A 21,959-nucleotide genomic window follows, 5' to 3' on the forward strand; every position below is an offset into this window, starting at 1 on the left:
TACCCTTTATTTCCCCTCCTCCCACACCATCCCTCCACCTCAACCCACATTCTCAACCTTACTCACAGGGCCTTGCTCCCTCAGGATAACCTGTTCTTTGCTGCCCCCTATTCCCAAGCAAGATGATCTTTTTTTTCCCATTTCCATCTCTCCTCTACCCCCATAAAAACATTTTGCAGTTCCAAATAAGAAAACCCCTCAGCACTCAAAAGGATTCTACTCAAATCATAGGTTGGACCTCTGGTCCCACAAATGGATACAGTAACCCAGTTATGATCCACATCCAGCCCCACTCTAGTTCAAAAGTCCCCAACATTTTCCTGTTTTACCTTCAAATTCCAGGGGCTGACATAATTATCCTGAATAAAGGGAAAATCCATTCTATTCCCATAGAATTCACTGGATACATAGTATCAAACTCAAGTTAGCACATTTCTATTAAGGACAAGGCTTCCTCAGCCCAACAAAGGAAATAATGTACAACTCCTAATATATCTTGTAGATCCATGGGAGAACAGATGGGCTACTATGATCCAGAGTAAGCTTTAAGTTTAGTCCATACCTGCAGGAACAATTGTTATCCACTTCCAGCTGGTCCCCCTGACTCCACTAATTAGTGTCTCCTCGGATATATTTGTGTATCGGCACAAATACACGACACAATCAAACCGCACCCAATCCTACCATCTACTTTTGGATGCTCCCACTAACCTCTTATCCCCTTTTTGTGTCCAAATCAATTAAAAAATTCTGTGTGTTCTCAACTTCACCAGTCCCTCTCATAACACTCAGTATTTCCTTTGTGCTGCCTTACAATGCCCCCTCTTAGCTATGATCCCAATTGCCAGTGCTACAATAACCTGTCCTAACTACAGGCCAAATACCTTTCTGCTCTTGGCACTGTGGTTCTCCCCATGGGAACCAGAAGCATCTCCTCATCTACTCTTTTCCAAAAAACCTGTTACTTTCCTTTTTTCTCCTACCACACACTATCACCCCTGTTCTCTAAAGGTCTTGATTTCAGCTCTCACCGAGGCTCCCAGGGCCAGGTGGGCACAGGTGTCTCTAGTGGTATAATGTGAATTTTTCTGACTCTATAGTTCTAAATGTGACTGGACCTTACTTTCTGCTGCCAGTGATCTCATTATTAACCCTATATGGACAATCTGCACTCTACTTGTTTATCCAAGGAACTTTGACATCAACTAAGGTGACAAAAGGGTCTCTCTCTCACTAGTCTGGAAGTCACTGGCTAATCTAGTCTCTCGAGCTTGTAAGACTCACAAATTTGCCTGTTTCTACTTTTCAAGCACTAGGATATACAAGTGCTTGTCACATGAGTTTTGGAAACACAGGTGTTAGTGAATCGGCTACTAAATTTGATATTTCTTCACCCCAAAATAAGAAATGTGTGGAGAATGGACAGCTCACATCAATTTCCCTGAGATATCTGTGTTTTAATTGAGAACCTTATTGTTTTAGTCTTATGGGTAAAGACTTGGAATAAACTTTAAGCAAACACACCCAAACAAGTGAAGATGGTAAATAAAATGAAAATGACAAAAAGTGCCTGCATTTCATCATATTGTTTGTTGTCACTGATAAATTTAATATACTAATCTTAGTCAACTATTTATAACAGTCTTTGTTCAGGGAATAAGTGGCCTGGCATTTCCTTATGGGCTTATTTTTAATGAATTTGCCCCACAAAACGCTAAATTCCTTGATTTCTGTTTCAGAGAAAGATAGCAGAGTTTTAATAAAGGAAATGTGCTCTGAAAGATAGCAGAGTTTTAATAATGGAAATGTGTTTTGTACCTTTGTCTAGGACAGTTATACTTTATTACTTTTCAATCATAGGTTGAATGTCTACTATACAAGGATATGCATCTGCACTATTAGCTAAATAAAGCTCTTAATGGTGATGTACTTGAAATGGCTGCAGATTCAAAGTAATAAATAAATTCTGTGTTTCTGTCTTTCCAGTGCTGATATTATAAGCACAAACCACACACCACCATGCAGGACTTTTATTTTTACCAGAGAGTAGGGAGTTCTAAGGATGAAACTCATATCTACTAAATGACTGACCCATCTCCCTAAACAAAGATAATATCCTAAACATTTAGAAAAATAGTAATTTACTGATAGTCCACTTTGGATTCTAGTATTATTTTAACTTGTTTTCTGATTTGATACTGTGTATTGCTTTCAAGAAAGATTAATGCAAACATTGTGGGTAAGTTTGAAATCTTTGGTGGTTAAGAGTGCATACTGTCCTTGCAGAGGACTAGAGTTTGCTTCCAAGCACCCAAGCCAGCCATCTCACAAATGCCTATAACTCCAGATTTGAGATATCAGATACTTCTTTTGGACTCTATAGGGATCTGCACTCACGTATGTACATACTTATACTCTGAAAAAACATATGCACATACTTAAAAATAAATATTTTTTTCCATCTTTCATTCTCTCCTTTCACATAGATCCCTGAGTCTATGGGTGGTGATTTCACAAAGACATCTCATTCAGTGCTAAGTACTCCAAAATCTCTCATTCTTTGCACATTGTCCAGTTGTGTTAGTTATCAACTATTACACGAAGAAGCTTCTCTGATGAGGATTTGTCAATGCACTGATCTCTGGGGATAGTATTATATCACATCTAGTCTCAGACTCTTGACCACTTTAGTAGTGTATTAGTTCTAGCCCTAAAGAGTGGGGTCAGGGGATGTGTGACACCAGAAAACAATATTTTCCAAACATGAAACAGGGTCAATACACATATGACCTCACAGAGACACTGACAACATGAGACCTACACAGGTTCAAACTACATAAAATACCAGCAATGAGTAAAAGTAAGTATACACAAATTCCCACCCATAACTAAAAGTTACTGGCAACTGATAGCTTTTGGGAAAGTGGAAAATAGCTTTCTCCAAAGAGTATATTAACCACAAACAGGGCAGACAAATGCTCAGATGTAGTTGGCTAACATAAAAAAAGAATCAATGTTTTGGGGCACTCTTTGTTTTCTTTGGTGTGCTTTTTTGTTTGTTTGTTTCCTATTGATTTTTTTGTGCTTGTGCTTAGTTTTATTTTTGATTTTACTTTGAAGAGAAGAAGCATAAAGTTGAACAAGTAGGGAAGTGAGAATAATCTGGAAGGAGGTTGCGAAGTGCAAGAAGAAAAATAGAATGTTTTTCAAAGTCTAGATACATTTAGTACAGATGACACAATTAGATGGACATCAAATTTTTTTCCAGAAGAAATATTCTTCCCCATAGGTGTTTTCTACAATGGTTCTGATATTCTTCAACAATTCCCTAAGTGTTACTTTGAAAACAGAAAAGTCCCTGCTACTTAGTACAAGTATGAAATGTTTTTGCACAAGATACCGTAAAATGGCAGCAGAAAATTTTAATATGGGAAATGCAGTTCTAGATACAGTTTTGATCAACAATATAGTGTGCCTTGGGCTTAATTTTCTAACCTTTCAGATATGATCTTATTTCCATCATCTTAAATAACTTCCCAAGATAAATGATTTTATCTTTTATGAGTAATATGAATAGTTCCATGGTAAGAATTCAGACCAATGCTATCTTCTATCATAGATCCTATAAAATATTCAAAATATATACATTACCCTAAACTTATCTATAACAAGGTACCTAGTAAGACATCATAATGTTCTTACTTGGTTTGGGTTTTGAAAAATTTATTTATATTTCCTCTTTGTTTCTAAGTCACAAACCAGGAGATAGGATCACAGACGGGAAACTGACCATCATTGAATAGAGACCCTTTTCAGCAACATGCTTGACACACACAATTAATAAACCGAATGATGTGCTTAGGAGGGTACTATTTTTGAATCACGGGGTGAACAATTAATGATGGCTTTAAAGTAATAAGAAAAGGGAAAAAAAGTTGAAGGGATGGGATTAGTTGAGAAATGTTTGTGACCTTGTCTTGGCAATTTGTTACGTTTTATATTATTTTACCTTTAATTGGCATATAAAGCTGCAGAACCTATTGGAGATATGTATGAAATTAATACTCATTAATGCAACATATAAACAACAAATTGTAACAGTTACCTTACCCAACATCTCAAGAATATTTTGTTAATGATTCAAAATTTAAAATCATCTCTCCTGAATAGTTTCTGACCATATCAATTTTATGATATTCAGAACCCCAATAAATCATGAATATTGTGAAATCAAAACAAATCAGTTAGAAAATACTAATAATATGCAGTAAACAATTTTATTAAAAACTGATCCAATATCTGGATGGATATTCCAATAAGGAAGGCATTTCAGTTATCAAAGAGGAGTAAGTAGGAGGGGAAAAGAGTGAAGAGAGCATCATGGGGGTGAACGTGCTCAAAGTACAATCAAAACATTTATAAAATAATCAAGAACACGATCAGCATCAAAAAATGGAGAAAGGAGAAACAGTACCATTTTGCTCCTAGTTCCTTATGTCTGAAAATTTTTCCATGAATATTCATTCTCTGACTATCTCAGAACAGATAATGGTTACTTCTTGCATCTAGAGTCTTTTCTTCTCCTCAAAGCTGTGCCTGTCAATCTTTAGCTCCGAAACTACATGTGTCCATTCCAAAAGAACTTGGCTTCTTTATAGTCTAGATTGGGAGATTATGTTAGCAATTAGAATAATATGCCTTTTGATTACAAATGAATTACTTCATTATAAAATATATTTTTAAAAGATTATAATTTCTAATAAACTGAAGAGTCTATTAGCAAAAAAAATTTGAACACAATATCCCATATGATAAATATGTAAAAGACTCAAGTAAAATCTATTCCATAGTCAAGAAAAAAATTTTAGATCTACTTAAAATTTTGGAATTTTTCCTAATGTAGAGTGTCATGAACTTTGAAGACAAAGAAATAAGGTATAAAATATTAGGAATCATAAAATATAGGTATATTCTGACTTACAAATGTATTCATTAACCAATTTAATATTTAGCTATCTTTATGGAATAGTATATATTTGTAATAAAACAAGGGGTTACATGTATGAACAAATTCATATGTTTGTGTGTATCTTTATTTAAAAGAATATTTTATTTTTCAGTTTTTGCAGTGCCTCTTTTACATCTTTGTTCCTAAGGCTGTAAATGAGAGGGTTGAGCATGGGGATCACTAGCGTATAAAACAGTGATGCCATTTTGTCTTGATCCAGAGAGTAAGCAGAAGCAGGGCGGAAATACATGAAGAGCAGTGTCCCCTGGAAAATGACAACTGCAGTTAAGTGAGAGGCACAGGTGGAGAAAACCTTGAACCTCCCCTCAGTGGAGTGGATTTTTAAGACCGATGCAATAATGTAACAATAAGAAACAAGGATTCCTGAGATGGTGCTCAGTTCAATGAGACCAAAAATAACAAAAGTAATTAACTCATTGACCTGTGTATCTGAGCAAGATAGTAACAAGATGGGAGGGATATCACAGAAAAAATGATTAATCTCATTAGATCCACAGAAACATAACCCAAAGGTCATTATAGTATGCATCACAGTATCTATTATTCCTACTACATAAACTCCAGCTAGGAGGTGGTAACAAACCCTACTGGACATCTCTACGCCATACATCAACGGATTGCTGATGGCCTTATACCGATCAAAGGCCATCACTGCCAGCAGCATGCACTCCGCATCTACAAAGATACAGGTGAAGAAAAACTGCAAGGCACAGCCAATGAAAGATATAGATTTGTGCTTTTCCATTAGGTCCACCAGCATCTTTGGTCCAACTGCAGTGGAGTAGCAGAGGTCTGAGAAAGAGAGGTGGCTGAGGAAGAAGTACATTGGTGTGTGAAACTGAGGATCCATTCTGATTAAGACAATCATTCCAATATTCGTCAGAAGAATAATGAGATAAATGAGAAGAAATAAAATGAATAGAACCACTTCCATAGCAGAGTTGTTAGTAATTCCCAATAGAATAAATTGTGTGATTGAAGAGCAGTTTCCTTCATCCATTCTTCTTTGTTCTTTGTTTTCATGGTAGCAAACAGCATTAAAAAAAGACAGAGTAATTTATCTATCCAAAAATATTGTTGTCAATATTGATAATCTAGTTTCATTATGCAGAAAATATCTTGTAGTTTCTTGAGACGGTCTGGATCAGTGGTTCTCAACCTTCCTAATGCTTAGATGCTTTAATATAGTTATTGATATTTGGTGACCCCGACCATAAAATTATTTCATTGCTACTTCATAACTACAATTTTGTTACTATTATGAATTATAAATTAAATATCTGGTATGCAAGATATCTGGTATGCTACCAGTGCTAAGAAATCATTCGACTACCCCCACCAAAGTGTTCACAACCCTTAGGCACAAATCACTGTTAGTGCCATTGGCACAAATCAATGTTAAAGTGGCATAATTATCATAAATTCCCTCATATATTTAAAGTGGGCAGATAACATTTTAATCTAATAAATAATTTCTGTGTGATTTTTATTGCTCATTTTAAGACTATAGAATTGAGAAGTCTAAAATTTTTTATCAGATCACAATTCATCAGAAACAACAAAAATGAATAGGAAGTCCAAAGAAGAGAAAAGCAAAACATTTCATAAAATTGAAAAGGATCAAGTTCATCATATTAATAAAGAACCATAGCTTAAAGTCTCATCATAGCATCAAATACAAATAAATTAGTGAAAATTACTAAGATATGTTTTTCCTACATTTTCTTAATGTGGTCTATTTCTTTAAACCACCTGTCACTTTTCATCTATCACTCCTTGCTTTCAATCCACCAGACTTCAAAATCCAAGTCCTTATAAAACGAAGAAAACAAGCCTGTGTGTAAATATTGTTATAAATTGCCCCTGTTCCACTGGTTTGTAAAGAAAATGATAATTCCTGCAAACATGAGGGCCTTCTGAAGAGCATCTTCTGTTTCTTGTATTTATCTGTCACAAAGTGTATGTTGAAATATGCTTGTTAATGTCCCTTGAAAATTAAATTTGATTTTTCTATACTAAGTCCTTATGATATGTGGTTCTGGCAGAATTTAATTTACATAGATTTGTATTTATAGTGTTATCATTTTATTAGTTAGCAAAATAGAAAAAATAAAATTATTTATGTATATCACAGAGTTATTTAACAAAGAAATTTTGGTTAATATCAGTAATAGAAATCTTTATAAACTTGCATTAAAACCATATTACTGCAATTAAATTCATACAAGTATATCAAGAAGATAAATTGGCCACTACTAATTTTTAATCTGTACTTAACTGACATCGAGGTATACTATTATTTTTGATTCACTACTTAGGACAAGAAAAAGAAAAAGGCATTACTTTCTTCTGTATTGTTTAAATATAAAGTGGAAACATACCTCAGATATTCTATCTCTATGTCCAGCATCTGAGCAATGTGCATATCATATTATTTTCTGAGGTACTGTTGGTTTATAAATATGTTAGAGTCTCTGTATGTAAGTGGGAATAATTAAATTTCCATCTCAGTTTTTTCCCTGAGGAATATAGCAACAGATTTGATCAAAGTTGAACTTTTAATTCTGTACCCTTGTCACCACAGGGATCCCTAACACATTTTGAGCTTATGCATAGGATTTGTATTATCTAGTAGAATACGCCATCTATTGAAATTTAAGAAGACTCTCTCCTAATGATGCCCAAGTTTTTTCTATATTGTTTCTTTACTTTCTGAAACTCCTCAACCCTGGTGACACCAAGCAATGCTTTTTCCATTAAGCATTGTCTATTCTCTCACAACTCCACACAAAACATCATCTATATGTCTATAAAACTATTTCTCTGTATTCTCTAATCCTTGTATGGTTACGTTATGGTTAGTAGGGGTAAGGGATCCCTTTTCATTTTTCTCTTCATGACTTGTACTTATGTCTCTACAGAGTTCTGTTGGAAGAATGGATAGTAAAGGTTCCATGTTAAATATTTTCAGATAGATACACTGGTGAATGGTTTTAATAATAAGAATAAAAATTTTGTGAGATAAAATGATAAGTTTTCATTTAAAATGTATGCTCATAATACATTAAAGAAAAATGTTCAATGTTAATCATTTGACAAATAACTTACATATGTTATTGTTTTTTTATTATTAAAAATTTCCTCCTCCCATTTCCTTCCACCTTCCCCCACCCCTCTCTCCCTCCCTCTCCAGTCCAAAGACCAGTCAGGGTTCCCTGCCCTCTGGGAAGTCCACGGTCTTCCCCCTACATATAGATCTAGGAAGGTGAGCATCAAAACAGGCTAGGCTCTCACAAAGCCAGTACATGCTTACATGTGCTTTTACTTCAAATAATAGTTTGGAAATTAGTAGAAATCAGAAGTGATTTCTAGGTATTCAAAAATGTACTCTGCAATTGCTATTTCAGACGTAACACCCCCAATGTTGACTTAACATTTTAACATATAAGTTATTGCATTCTTAAATTGGATGGAGAGTTAATACTACATTCATATTTTGTTATGTAATTTTTTAGGATAACCAGGGTACAATCCACAGACCTAGAAAAGGTACATAACAAGGAGGGCTGAAGGGATGGTGGTGGTGGGTCAATACATGAATCTCACTGTGAAGGGGAAATAAAATAGATATTTCCTTTGTATGGGGGCTTGAGGGTTGAGGATTGGGATAGAAGGGACCAAGTATGGGAAGGATGAAGGGATTGATAGAGGCAACTGGAATCTTCAGGCCTCTCTGGGATGAACTAGTGATATCATGCAATGGAACCTCCCAGCAATCTATAAGGGTGACCTTAGCTAAAACTACTTGCCATGGGAAATAGGGAGACACTAAACTGGACATCTCCTGTAACTAGACAAGACTTAAAGTGGAGGTATTGTGACACCAACCCAGCCATAATACCTTTGCACTACAATTTGTCTTGCCTACAATATATGCTGGAATAAGGTGGCACCAAAATTGTGGGAATGATCACAGGATGGCCCAGCTTGAGACCCATACCCAGAGACTAAGCAGCTCAGAGAACTAGGAAAGAACCATACACAAATGGCAAAAAAAAGTCAATGAAATGATTCCTAATGATATTCTGCTGTGCTCATAGATGGGTATCCAACCCAACTGTCATTAGAGAGGCTTCACCCAGCATCTGATGTAAAAAAATACAGACACCCACAGCCAGACATTTGGTGGAATACAAGGAATCCAGAAGAAGAAGGGGAGTAAGGATTTTGCAGGAGCCAGTGGAATCAAGGGTCAAGAACACAACAAGAAAACTCAGAACCAACTAGCCTGGGCTCACAAGGGCTCAAGGAGACTGAACTAACAACCAGGGAGTCTGCATACGACTGACATAGGCCCTTGGGATATAAATTACAGATGGATAACTTGGTGTTCTACTGGAACTCCTAACAGTGGGAGCAAGGGCTGTCTCTGACTCTGTTACCTGCTTTGGGACCAATTTCTTCTACCAGATTGCCTCATCTAGCCTTAATAGAAGAGGAAGTACCTAATCTCACTGGAGCTTCATTTACCATGGCAGAATGATATCATTGGGAGATCTACACTATTCTGAAGAGAAACAGAAGAAGGAGTAGATGAGGGTAGATTGATGGAGGAAGGTCATTGGTTAATTATAATAAAGAAACTGCTTGGCCTTCATAGGTTAGAACATAAGTGGGTGGAATAAACAGAACAGAATTCTGGGAGGAAGAGGAAGTGAGGTAAGGCACCTCAGACAGACACTATGCGTCCCCTCTCTGGGCCAGACACAATGAAGCAAGCCGCCAGGTCAGACATGCTGAATCTTTCCCAGTAAGCACACCTAGTGGTGCTACATAGATTTTTAGAAATGGGTTAAGAGGTTGAAACTAATGGGCCAGGCAGTGTTTAAAAGAATACAATTTGTGTGTTGTTATTTCAGGGCATAAGGCAACCAGGAGCTGGGGCAGCAGGAACGTGCCACGCAGCTCCCACAACAGAATGGCACCCAGACGTGTGGACAACTGAATCCACTGAAAGCCTGAGAAAGCTTGGGAAAGAGTAAAACATGTTTTCTTGGTAGCAACAATTTCTTGGGTCTACCCAGCTTGCTAGAAGCAATCAAGTGCTCTCATCTAAGAGAGGCTACCTGACTCACCTTTAGCTGCAAAACCCGGCAGCTCATTAAGAGGTCCTGCAACGAAACACTTAAATGGTGTTGACAAAAAGCTGAACGCATGCTTTTCGGTTTTCAGCCATAGCAGGAAAAAAACTGGCTTTCTGGGCTGTCCTGCCAGGGCAAACTCTGACTCTTTTATGCAGGCAGTTTGTGCGGTTTGCAAGCAAAGGCTGCTGAAGCTCGCTTGCTGGCAGGGACCTTGAAACGCCATAGACTTGTGGCAATAAGCATTGCTACAACCAGTACATCAGCCATGAGGCTGGAAAGCTAAGGAATGGGCTCTATCTAGCTGCCAAAGCCACGGCTTTAATCCTACCCATATTACTCCATAATTTAAGACTCATTTGGTCACAAAAATAGAGATATAGAGTAAAGAGAGTTTCAAAGACAAAGAAAATCTCTAAATGATATACAGTGTTTTAAAAATATATGCAGGCTAAAAGTTAAAGTTCTGAAAAGTAAAAAAAAAAACAAGGAAGAAAGAAAGTAGTTGGGTGTGGTAGTACACACCTTTAATCCCAACACTTGGGAGGCAGAGGTAGGTAGACTGACCTCAGAGTTGAACTCTGTGACTTCAAGGTGTGGTAGCATACACCTTTAATTCCAATGCCTGGGAGGCAGAGACAGGCGGATCTCTGAGAGTTCAAGGACAGCCTGGTCTACAGAGTTATTCCAGGACAAAGATATACAAAGAATATAAAATAAAAGTAAAAATAAACAAAATAGAGATTAAAATAAAGCCACACAAAGATGGAAAATACACAGAGAATTTTTATACTGAATGCTATTATGCTCTCTTTGAATTGTTTGAATGCTGAGGAAGGAGCAACAGATGCCAAAAGATATTTGTTTATAAATGCTTCTGAACTAATCTAACATAGATATTTTGAAAATACCTTGACTTTAGAATTTGGATCTAAGAATACAATACTTTGGAAAAGAGATTCTTCTTTTGTTTTCACAGAAGATGAGACCCTGTGGATTTCTTCTATTACAATATGGTATGGTGGACCACGCCCTCCTGAAGGGTTGCTGTGAACACCTTCAAAAAATTACTTCACTTGACTGCTGACTGAGATGAATCTAGCACACAGGTAATACCATAGACCTGAATAACAGCTCCCCCATACAGCAGGAAGCAGTTTGGAGAGAATTAACTGCGCCCATATTCCCAAATATTGTTTATAAATGTTCTTTAACATTTAAAGGGGGATATGATATAGGTATGAATAATTTACATTGATATGGATTTTGCTTTAGTGATTTAAATTTAAGGTCAATTTTGTTATATGTATATTTGTTTCCAATCTTGATTAAGGTATTGTGATTGTGTAGTTCATTTAAAAATGTAATGTATATAGGTTGTTAATGGATAATCATTAATAATAGTCAACTTTGTAGCCATGTTAATTAGATTTTTTAGATATATAGAGATATATTTCAGTTAGATCGGCATTCTTCATATTTTTCAAAGACTACGGAATATGCTATTTAATGTTTCAATAACTTAGGATTTTTCAAGACAATGAGACATATCTGCTCCTATCAGCACCAATCAACTTCAAGAAGAAGAGGGGCATCGAAGAGGATCCTTATGGTGTTTGATAGCCATTTGGGCAAGAAACTGCTCTTGCCTTGACTATTGCATAAACTGGACACAGAGAACCCACAGAGAGAGGACTGCTGAACTTGCCTAAAGGTGAGATAATCTTTCAGGGTTCCTGATTCATGAAATAGTCTGTGAGACATTCTTCAGGACACAACAGATAGTGACTGAACTGCCTTTGAATTTTCCTGCTTTATGGAAATGTCTGCTGGAAACTATGGGCCTGTAGACTGAAGATGGGTGCCCCAACGGTACAGAGAAACTTTGGGTGACTGTCTGGGTAGCAAGATATCTCTGTCATTTCTAGAGTTTGGAAGTTGCTTATCTTGTTTGCTTAGGTAATATTGTATCTTTCTGGAGTCTTTGATGGAGTTGAGGAATAGTTAGTTATAGTTATAGTTTTCCTTAGTTATGATAAAGATTATTGTAATTTTTACTTGATAACTGTTTTGTTATATGTAATTTTGCTATGTTAAGTTAAAGCCTTCCATTTTTTTTGTTTGTTTAAACAGAAAAAGGGGAAATGATGGAGGAAGGTCATTGGTTAATAATAATAAAGAAACTGCTTGGCCCTCATAGGTTAGAACATAGGTGGGTGGAGTAAACAGAACAGAATGTTGGGAGGAAGAGGAAGTGAGGTAAGACACCTCAGACAGACGCTATGCTTCCCCTCTCTGGGACAGACATGATGAAGCAAGCTGCCAGGTCAGACATGCTGAATCTTTCCCGGTAAGCGACCTAGTGGTGCTACATTGATTTTTAGAAATGGGTTAAGAGGTTGAAACTAATGGGCCAGGCAGTGTTTAAAAGAATACAATTTGTGTGTTGTTATTTCGGAGCATAAGCTAGCCAGGTGACCAGGAGCTGGGGTGGCAGGAATGAGGCCCTTAGCTCCCACAACAGTAGATGGAGGTGGTGGAAGAGGGACTGGGTGGACAGGAGGAAGTGGAAGCTTTGGTCAGGATGTAAAAGAAAACAAATAAATAGAAATCTTTTTAAAAAATAAGTTTTTCGTCAAAGCCTTAAAGTCAACAACCCCACATCAGACAAAGGTCTGATTTCCAAGATATATAAAGAACTCAAGAAACTAAATTTTCAAACTCTAATTAACACAATTGAAATAATGGGGTACTGAACTGAACAGAGAATTCTCAACAGAGGAAGTTCAAATCACCAAGATACACTTATGGTCATGCTCAACTTCCTTAGTGATTAAGGAAATGCAAATCAAAACAATTTTGAGATACCATCTTACACCTGTCAGAATGTCTAAAATCAAAAACAACAATGATAGCCTATCCTGGAGAGGATGTACAATAAGGGAAACACTCATTGCTGGTGAAAATGCAAACTTGGGCAAGCACTTTGGAAATCAGTGTGGCAGTTTCTTGGGAAATTGGGAACCAACCTACCTCAGGATCCAGCAATACCACTCTTGGGAATATACCCAAGAGATGCCCAATCATACTACAAAAGCATTTGTTCAACTATGTTCAGAGCAGCATTATTTGTAATAGCTAGAACCTGGAAACAACCTAGATGCCCCTCAATGGAAGAATGGATAAAGAAAGTGTGGAATATATACACATTAGAGTACTACGCAGCAGTAAAAAACAATAACATCTTGAATTTTACATGCAAATGAATGGAAATAGAAAATACTATCCTGAGTGAGATAACCCAGACCCAAAAGGATGAATATGGTATGTACTCACTCATTTGTGGACGCTAGCCATAAACCAAGGACATTAAGCTTATAGTTCACAAGCCTAGAGAAGCCAAATAACAAGGTGAACTCAAAGAAAAACATATATAGATCCTCCTGGAAATTGGAAGCAAACAAGATTGCAGGGCGAAAGTTGTGAGCATGGGAGTGAGAACAGAGGTGGGGTGAGGGGAGGACTGGTAAGAGTTTAGGGGAGTGGGAGGGTGTAGATGGAGGAAGGGCAGATATAGGAGCAGGGAAGAAGATACCTACATTAAGGAATCCATTTTAGGTTTGGCAAGGGACTTGGCTCTAGAGGGGATCCCAGGTGTCCACTGGGAGCTCCCTAGCTAGGTCCTTGGACAGCAGAAGAGAGGGTGCCTGAACTGGCCTTGCCCCACTATCACACTGATGATTATCTCGGAGATAGAGAGGGAGACCCTCATCAGAGCAAGGGACTGGGATCCCAAGGTCGAGTTGAAGGGCAGAAGGAGGGAGAAGATAAGCAAGGAACTCAGGGCCTGGTGGGGTTGGTCCACCAACTGCGACAGTGTGCCTGTTCTAATGGGACCTCACCAAATCCAGCTGAATGAGCATGTGATCAAACCGGACTCTCTGATTGTGGCTGACAATGGGGGCTGATTGAGAAGCCATTGATAAAGACACTGGGACTTTTTTATGGCATGCTCTGACTTTTTGGGACCCTAGTCTATATGGATGCACAACTCCCTAGGCCTGGATGTAGGGGGGAGGACCTTGGAATTCCCACAGGGCAGGGTTCCCTGCCCTCTCTCAAGCAGGAAGGGAGAAGGAGGAGGGGGAGTGGAGGAGCAGGAGGGAATTGGGAGGAGGGGGAGTGGGGAGCGGGAGGGGATTGGGAGGAGGGAAGGAATCGTAAATATTTGAATGGAAAAATTAAAAAATAAGTTTTTTCTTTTATCATTTTCTCCTATATAGAATGCCTTTTAAAAATCTTTTTGTCTTTAAATTTCGTTTTACATTCCATCCACAGTTCTCTCTCCTACCTCTCCTCCCATTTGCCTCCCCTCCAAGTCCACCTCCCATCCACTCCTCCCAACTGGTAAGGGCTCCTATAGGGAGCAACAAATATACATATGGACACACAGAGACTGACATGTCTTGCAGAGGAATAGCACAGGTCTTAAGCAGATGCTGTGCTAGAGCAGAAAGAAGTGGACACATGGACTTACCACAAACCAAAAATTAATTACCAAGTGATATCTACTTGCAGATGAAAAGTTATTTTCTCCAAGTGAGCCTCACTAGGGAAAGAGAATACTCTTAAAGGAAGGCTGAATTCCCATCAGTAGATGTCTAACTAAAAATTGATTCAAAGTCTTCTTTGGAAATTAGTCAATCCTTGTCTCATCATGTCCGTTAAAGATTTTTTTTCTGTATTTGCTTTCATTTTTTAAAAATTTTATCATTCTCTCTCTCTCTTTCTCTCCCCCTTCTTATCTCCCTCCATCCCTCCTTCTCTTTCTTCCTCACTCCCTCTTTTCAGGACTTTTGCTGATATGTTTTTCAGTTTAGTGTTTATTGGAATTCCTGTGTTCAGACTGGTGGATCTCTGAGACTATATATTTTTTATTCCTTTTTTGATTTTTTTGTTTTTGATTTATTTTAGTATATTTTATTTTTATACCTTAGAAGCCAGTTTTTTTTCATTTATTTTACATACTAACCACAGTTTCTCCTACCTCCTCTTCTCCTGTTCCCTACCCCAGACTCCTATCTAGTCCTTCACCCCCATCTCCCAGCATCCACTCCTCTTCCACCTCAGTCTCCTTTCAGAAATGTACAGGCTTCCCTTGGGAGTCAACAAAGCACACCACGTCACATTGATGTAGCACCAAGCTCCCCGCTTTGCATCAAGGCTGTGCAAAGCATCCCAGCATGGAAAATAAGTTCCCAAAAGCCAGGTTAAGTGCCAGGGACAGGTCCTGATCCCACTGTTAGGAGACCCACAAAAGGATCAATCTACACAACTGTCACACCCATGCAGAGATCCTATGTCTGTCCCATGCAGGGTTCCAAGCTGTGGGTTCAGAGTCATTGAGCTCCCAAGAGCTCCAGTCAGTTCTCTCTGTGGGTTACCCTCCTCTGACCTTGACACCCCCTGGCTTTTACAATCCCTCCTCCCTCTCTTCAAAAGAACTCCCAGATGTGCTTGGTCCAGTGGATGAAGTTTCTCTGACTGCAATTAGGGTTGTCACCAATTGTATTGCAGGAGAAGGGCAGTTTTGGCACCCATTCTACTATTGTTAGGAGTCTTAGCTGGAGTTATCATTGTGAATTTCCTGTTTGTTTTCTAATGAGAAACATGAAACATGTAGATGCTAAAAGGAGGGGTGGTGAAGAGGACCTTAGAAGAATAATGGAAGGGGAAAACATAATCAACATATATAATATAAAAGTATATTTTCAACAAAAAAAGAATAAATTGTAATGGAAAATGATGTCACCCTGTCTTATGGCAACATTCAATGTAAGAACCACATGTCCAAAGGAACCTGATTTGCTTCTTTAGTGCTGCAGTAACCTGATACATAAAGATGAAAAAGAAAATGGAAAGACTTATTTATTTTTTCCTCTTTGTGTCTCAGATACAACTGAAGTCCTTTGGATAACATAGTTGGTATTCTGAGATTGATAACATCTTTACAGTTTATATTGCAGGTACATATTTAAGAAAGTGAATAACAGTAAATACTTGATTGAGGATGCAAATATTTTGTACAAGAGATCATATCACTGTGATTGAAATAGAGAGGACAGAAGAAAAGTGGAGGGCTTTACAGTTTATAACTCCAGCATAGAAGAATTTTATAGCAGAATCCTTTAAATAGTTTTTTAAAGCAACATATGTCAAAGTTCTTTAAATTCTAACTAGTATGGACTTGTTCACATCTAAATAATTTCTTTAATAATAAACTCTATGATACATTTCCTTCCTCTACCACACAGGCAGATATTGAGATATAAGAAGAAATAATTCAGCCCAAAGTCAATGAGCTGCCCATGTGGATATATTATTTATTTTCCTGAAGATTAGTTCCTGTGTCTCTGTGTCTTTTTCAATTTTGGATTCACCTGATCATAAACAAAGTTTAGAGTACTCAGTTTAATTTCACTGGCATATACTCATTCTTGAATAACATTGTTTGTTTGTAAAGAAATTCAGAGCACAAAAATGTAGAAAAATGAAATAAATGATGTTGTAATAAGAGCTGCGGGCCTGCTTTTAATCCCACCCAGCTTCCACATGGCTAGCTTTACACCAGAAATAACAACACACAAACTGTATTCTTTTAAACACTGCTTGACCCGTTAACTCTAGCCGTTACAGGCTAATTCTCATATCCCAATCAACCCATCTCTAATAATATGTGTAACATCAGTCTTACCGGGAAAGATCTTCATGTGTCTGCCTCAGAGAGCAGAGCTATCGCGTCTGCCCGGGAGAGGGGAGCATGGCGTCTCTGAGCTCACTTCCTCTTTCTCCCAGCATTCTGTTCTGTTTATTCCACCCACCTATGTTCTAACCAATAAAGTGGGCCAAGGCATTTTCTTTATTTTTTAACCAATGACCTTCCTCTTTCATTTTCCCTTCTTCTGTTTAAACAAAAAAGGAAAGGCTTTAACTTTAACATAGCAAAATTACATATAATAAAAGTTATAAAGCAAGAATTACAGTTACAATATTTACATCTACTTTATCTTTTGTCATAACTAAGGAAAACTATGTAACTAACTATTCTTCAACTCCGTCAAAGACTCCAGAACGATATAATATTACCTAATCATACAAGAAGTAAGCAAATTACAAAACTCTAGATATCACAGAGACATCTTGCTGCCTGGACAGTCATCCAAAGTTCCTCTGTACCATTGGGGCATCCATCTTCGGCCTACAGGCCCATAGTTTCCAGCAGACATTTCAATGAAGCAGGAAATTTCAAAGTCAGTTCAGTCACTATCTGTTGTGTCCTGAAGAATGTCTTACAGATTCCTTTATGAATCAGGAACCCTGAAAGATCATCTCACCTTTAGGCAAGTTCAGTAGTCCTCTCTCTGCGGGTTCTCTGTGTCCAATTTATGCAATAGTCAAGACAAGAGCAGTTTCTTGCCCAAATGGCTATCAAACTCCATAAGGATCTTCTTCGATGCCCATCTTCTTCCTGAAGTAGATTGGTGATGCCAGGAGCAGAGTGTCTCATTGTCATGAAAGACCCTTAGTTATTAAAACATTTAAAATGCCATATTCTATAATCTTTGAAAGATATGAAGAATGCCTATCTAAAATATATCTATGTACATCTAGAAAATCTTAACTAACATGACTACAAACTTGACTATTATGATTATCTATTAACAACCTATATACATTACATGTTTAAATGAACTATACAATCACAATACCTTAATCAATATCAGAAACACATATACATATAACAAAATTGACAAATTTAAATCACTAAAGCAAAATCCATATCAATGTAAATTATTCATATCTATATAATATCCTCCTTTAAATGTAAAAGAAGATTGATAAACAATATTTGGGAACATGGGCGCAGGTTTTTTCTCTCCAAGCTGCTTCCTGCTGAATGGGGGCATCGTTAATTAGGTCTTTCATGGTATAACCTGTGTGCTAGTTTCATCTCAGTTGGCAGTTGAGCCAAGCAATTTTCTGAAGGTGTTCACAGCAACCCTTTAGGAGGGCATGGTCCATCATACCATATTGGAATAGAAGAAATCCACAGGGTCTCATCTTCTTTGAAAACAAAAGAAGAAACCCCTTTCCAAAGTATCATATCCTTAGATCCAAATTCTAAACTCAAAGTATTTTCAAAATCTCTATGTTGGATTAGTTCGCAGCATTTAAAAACAAATACCTTTTAGCAGCTGTTGCTCCTTCCTCAGCATTCAAACAATTCAAAGAGAGCATAATAGCATACAGTATCAAAATTCTCTGTCTATTTTCCATCTTTGTGTACTTTAACCTCTATTTTGTTTATATTTACTTTTATTTTTTGCTTTTTGAAACAGGTTCTCTGTATCTTTGACCTGGAATAATTCTGTAGACCAGGCTGCCCTTGAACTCTCAGAAATCTGCCTGTCTCTGCCTCCCAGACATTGGGATTAAAGGTGTACACTACTACAACTTGAACTCACAGAGATCTGTTTGTCCCCCCCTTCTAGGCACTGGGATTAAAGGCATGTGCTACCACACCTTGAAGTCACAGAGGTTAATCTCCCTCTGCCTCCCAAGTGTTGGGATTAAAGATGTGTACTACTACACCCAACTACTCTCTTTCTTTCATTTTTTACTTTTAAGAACTCTAACGTTTAATTTGCATATATTTTTAACACTCTGTAAATCATTTAAACATTTTATTTGACTTTGAATCTTTCTTTTATTGTATATGTCTCTTTTTTGACCACATGAGTCTTTAATTTACCAAGCAATATTGGTAGGTCTAAAGCTGTTGCTTTGGCGGCTGGATCCAGCCTCATGGCGGAGATACAAGCTGTTGCCATGTTTATTGCCACAACTCTATGGCATTTCAAGGTCCCTGCCAGCAAGGGAGCTACAGCAGCCTATGCTTGCAAACCGCATGAACCACCTGCATAAAAGAGTCAGAGTTTGCCCTGGCAGGACAGCCCAGAAAGCCGGCATTTTTAAATGGCACAGCTTTTTTCCTGCTATGGCTGAAAACCAAAAACATGTGTTCAGCTTTTCGTCAGTGTTTTGTGGCAGGACCTCTTAATGAGCTGCAGGTTTTGCATCTAAAGCTGAGTCAGGAAGCCTCTCTTAGATGAGAGTGCTTGCTTGCCTCTAGCAAGCAGAGTAGACCCGAGAAATTGTTGCTACCAAGAAAACATGCTTTTCTCTTTCCCAATCTTACTCAGGCTTTCAGTGGATTCAGTTGTCCACACGCCTGGGCGCCATTCTGTTGTAATAAGAGCTGCGGGCCTGCTTATCCTCCCGCTCGGCTCCTGCATGGCTAGCTTTACACCAGAAATAACAACACAAAAACTGTATTCTTTTAAACACTGCTTGGCCCGTTAATTCTAGCCCTTACAGGCTAATTCTCATATCCCAATCAACCCATCTCTAATAATATGTGTCGCATCAATCTTACTGGGAAAGATTCTAGCCTACATCCATCCTGGGTCTGAGCTTCATGTGTCTGCCTCAGAGAGCAGAGCTATCGCGTCTGCCCGGGAGAGGGGAGCATGGCGTCTCTGAGCTCACTTCCTCTTTCTCCCAGCATTCTGTTCTGTTATTCAACCCACCTATGTTCTAACCAATAAAATGGGCCAAGGCAGTTTCTTTATTTTTTTAACCAATGACCTTCTGATGGGGGAGTGTCATATATCAATCTGTTGATTTCATTGATTAAGCAATAAAGAAACTGCTAGGCCCATTTGATAGGCCGACCCTTAGGTGGGTGGAGTAAACAGAGCAGAATGCTGGGAGAAAGAAGCTGAGTCAGGAGTCGCCATGGTTCTCCCACTCCAGGCAGATGCAGGTTAAGATCATTCCTGGTAAGCCAGCTCATGGGCTACAGCAGATTATTAGAAATGGGCTAGTCTAGGTACGAGAGCTAGCCTAGAAGAGGCTAGATAGAAATGGGCCAAGCGGTGTTTAAATGAATACAGTTTGTGTGTTGTTATTTTGGGGCAAAAGCTAGCCGAGCAGGTGGCCAGGGTGCTGGGATTGCAGTGCCCCGCTGCCTCCTAATACTACAAACTTCCTCCATCAAAATCATATAATAGTACATTTAAGTCTAAATAATAAAATAGAAGAATCAGAATTGATTGATAATAAAAGTTTCATAACATGAAAATTAAATATTAGCGAAATACATTATTATAGTAAAATATATTTAGAGTCTAAAACAATTATTTAGATATTATAATATGCTACAAACACTTCATAATCTTTAACAAACTGATGTTATTGATTCATATGAATGGTAGAATATAAAACCTCAACTATCATAAATATGCTTGTGTAAATATAAGGCATTTTCTTAAAGTAATCTTTTATTTCTGAGTCTGCTCAAAGCTTCTTTTACATCCTCGTTCCTCAAACTGTAAATCAGAGGGTTTATCATGGGAATAATGAGGAGGTAAAAGACTGATGTCATTTTGTCTTGATCTAGAGAGTAGGCAGAGCTAGGTCTAAAATACATGAAGAGCATGGTCCCCTGGAAAATCCCAACTGCAGTCAGGTGAGAGGCACAGGTAGAGAAAGCCTTGAACCATCCCCCAGAAGAGCTGATCTTTACCACAGATGAGATGATGTAGCAGTAAGAAATGAGGACTCCGGAGATGGTGCTCAGTTCAATAAAACCAAAAAGAGCGAACAATACAAGTTCATTGAGCTGTGTGTCAGAGCAGGAAAGAAGTAAGACAGGAGGTAAATCACAAAAGAAGTGATTAATCTGAGTAGAGTCACAGAAACATAAGCTGAATGCCAATGAGGTATGTATCAAACCATCTATAGTTCCTATAAGGTAAATTCCAGTTAAGAACTGACAACAAACTTTACTAGACATGTCAATAGCATACATCAGAGGGTTGCTGATTGCTTTGTACCTATCAAAGGCCATCACTGCCAGAAGCATGCACTCAACATCTATAAAAATAGAGACAATCAAGAGTTGGAGAAAACAGCCAATAAATGAAATTGAATTTTCTCCAAGAAGGACTACCAGCATCTTGGGGCCAACTGCAGTGGAATAGCAGAGGTCAGACAAAGAGAGATGGCTGAGGAAGAAGTACATTGGTGTGTGAAGCTGAGGATCCATTCTGATTAATGTGATCATTCCTAGATTTGTCAGAAGAATAGTAAGGTAAACAATCAGAAATACTATGAACAAAGTTACTTTCATCTCTGGCTTGTTGGTAATCCCCAACAGAAGAAATTCAGGTGCAGATGAGCAGTTTCTCTTGTCCATTCTTCTTTATGCATGATCTAAATAGTTACAAAACTCATTAAGATAATGGATTTTTAGGGTTTTGTTTTCTTTTGTATACAGATTTTAATGCAGAAAATATTCACATTCTTAGGCATACACCAGGTGCACAAGCACACTAAGAAAACAGCTAACATAAAATGCAGCAGTAATATAGTATGATCATTGAAAAGTCATCATAGAGGAGAATCATTATGTTGACTTTTACATTTATGTCTACATCCATCTATCTATCTATCTGTCTGTCTATCTATCTATCTATCTATCTATCTATCTATCTATCATATATATATATATATATATATATATATATATATATATCCACCTATCTACCTATCTATTTATATTTTTAAGACATGATCTATATGACTTGTCTTTATCTCCATCACTCATCATTCAGTAAAATGTGTGAATAAAAAAATCCTCATTTATGATCTCACGTAGTGTGAAG

The 21,959-nt window shown here is 37.7% G+C and overlaps 2 protein-coding genes across 2 annotated transcripts; both read right to left on the bottom strand.

The window, feature by feature from the left end:
• Window positions 1-5,096: 5,096 nt before the first annotated feature.
• LOC121466528 (olfactory receptor 5W2-like) lies at window positions 5,097-6,032 on the bottom strand. Its single transcript, XM_041680283.1, has one exon. The coding sequence runs from the start codon at window positions 6,027-6,029 to the stop codon at window positions 5,097-5,099; it is 933 nt and encodes a 310-aa protein (XP_041536217.1). The 5' UTR covers window positions 6,030-6,032.
• Window positions 6,033-20,560: 14,528 nt separating this feature from the next.
• Window positions 20,561-21,490, bottom strand: LOC121466559 (olfactory receptor 5W2-like). Its single transcript, XM_041680336.1, has one exon. It carries the CDS (start codon window positions 21,488-21,490, stop codon window positions 20,561-20,563), a length of 930 nt encoding a protein of 309 aa, XP_041536270.1.
• Window positions 21,491-21,959: the final 469 nt, after the last annotated feature.

This window comes from Microtus oregoni, unplaced genomic scaffold (genome assembly GCF_018167655.1).
Source record: "Microtus oregoni isolate MIOR12 unplaced genomic scaffold, Mior012 000033F_ref0000390, whole genome shotgun sequence".
NCBI lineage: Eukaryota > Metazoa > Chordata > Mammalia > Rodentia > Cricetidae > Microtus > Microtus oregoni.

What these genes read in the sequence shown, in the direction of transcription:
- LOC121466528 (XM_041680283.1), bottom strand. Translation starts at nt 6,029, where the DNA reads ATGGATGAAGGAAACTGCTCTTCAATCACACAATTTATTCTATTGGGA.
- LOC121466559 (XM_041680336.1), bottom strand. Translation starts at nt 21,490, where the DNA reads ATGGACAAGAGAAACTGCTCATCTGCACCTGAATTTCTTCTGTTGGGG.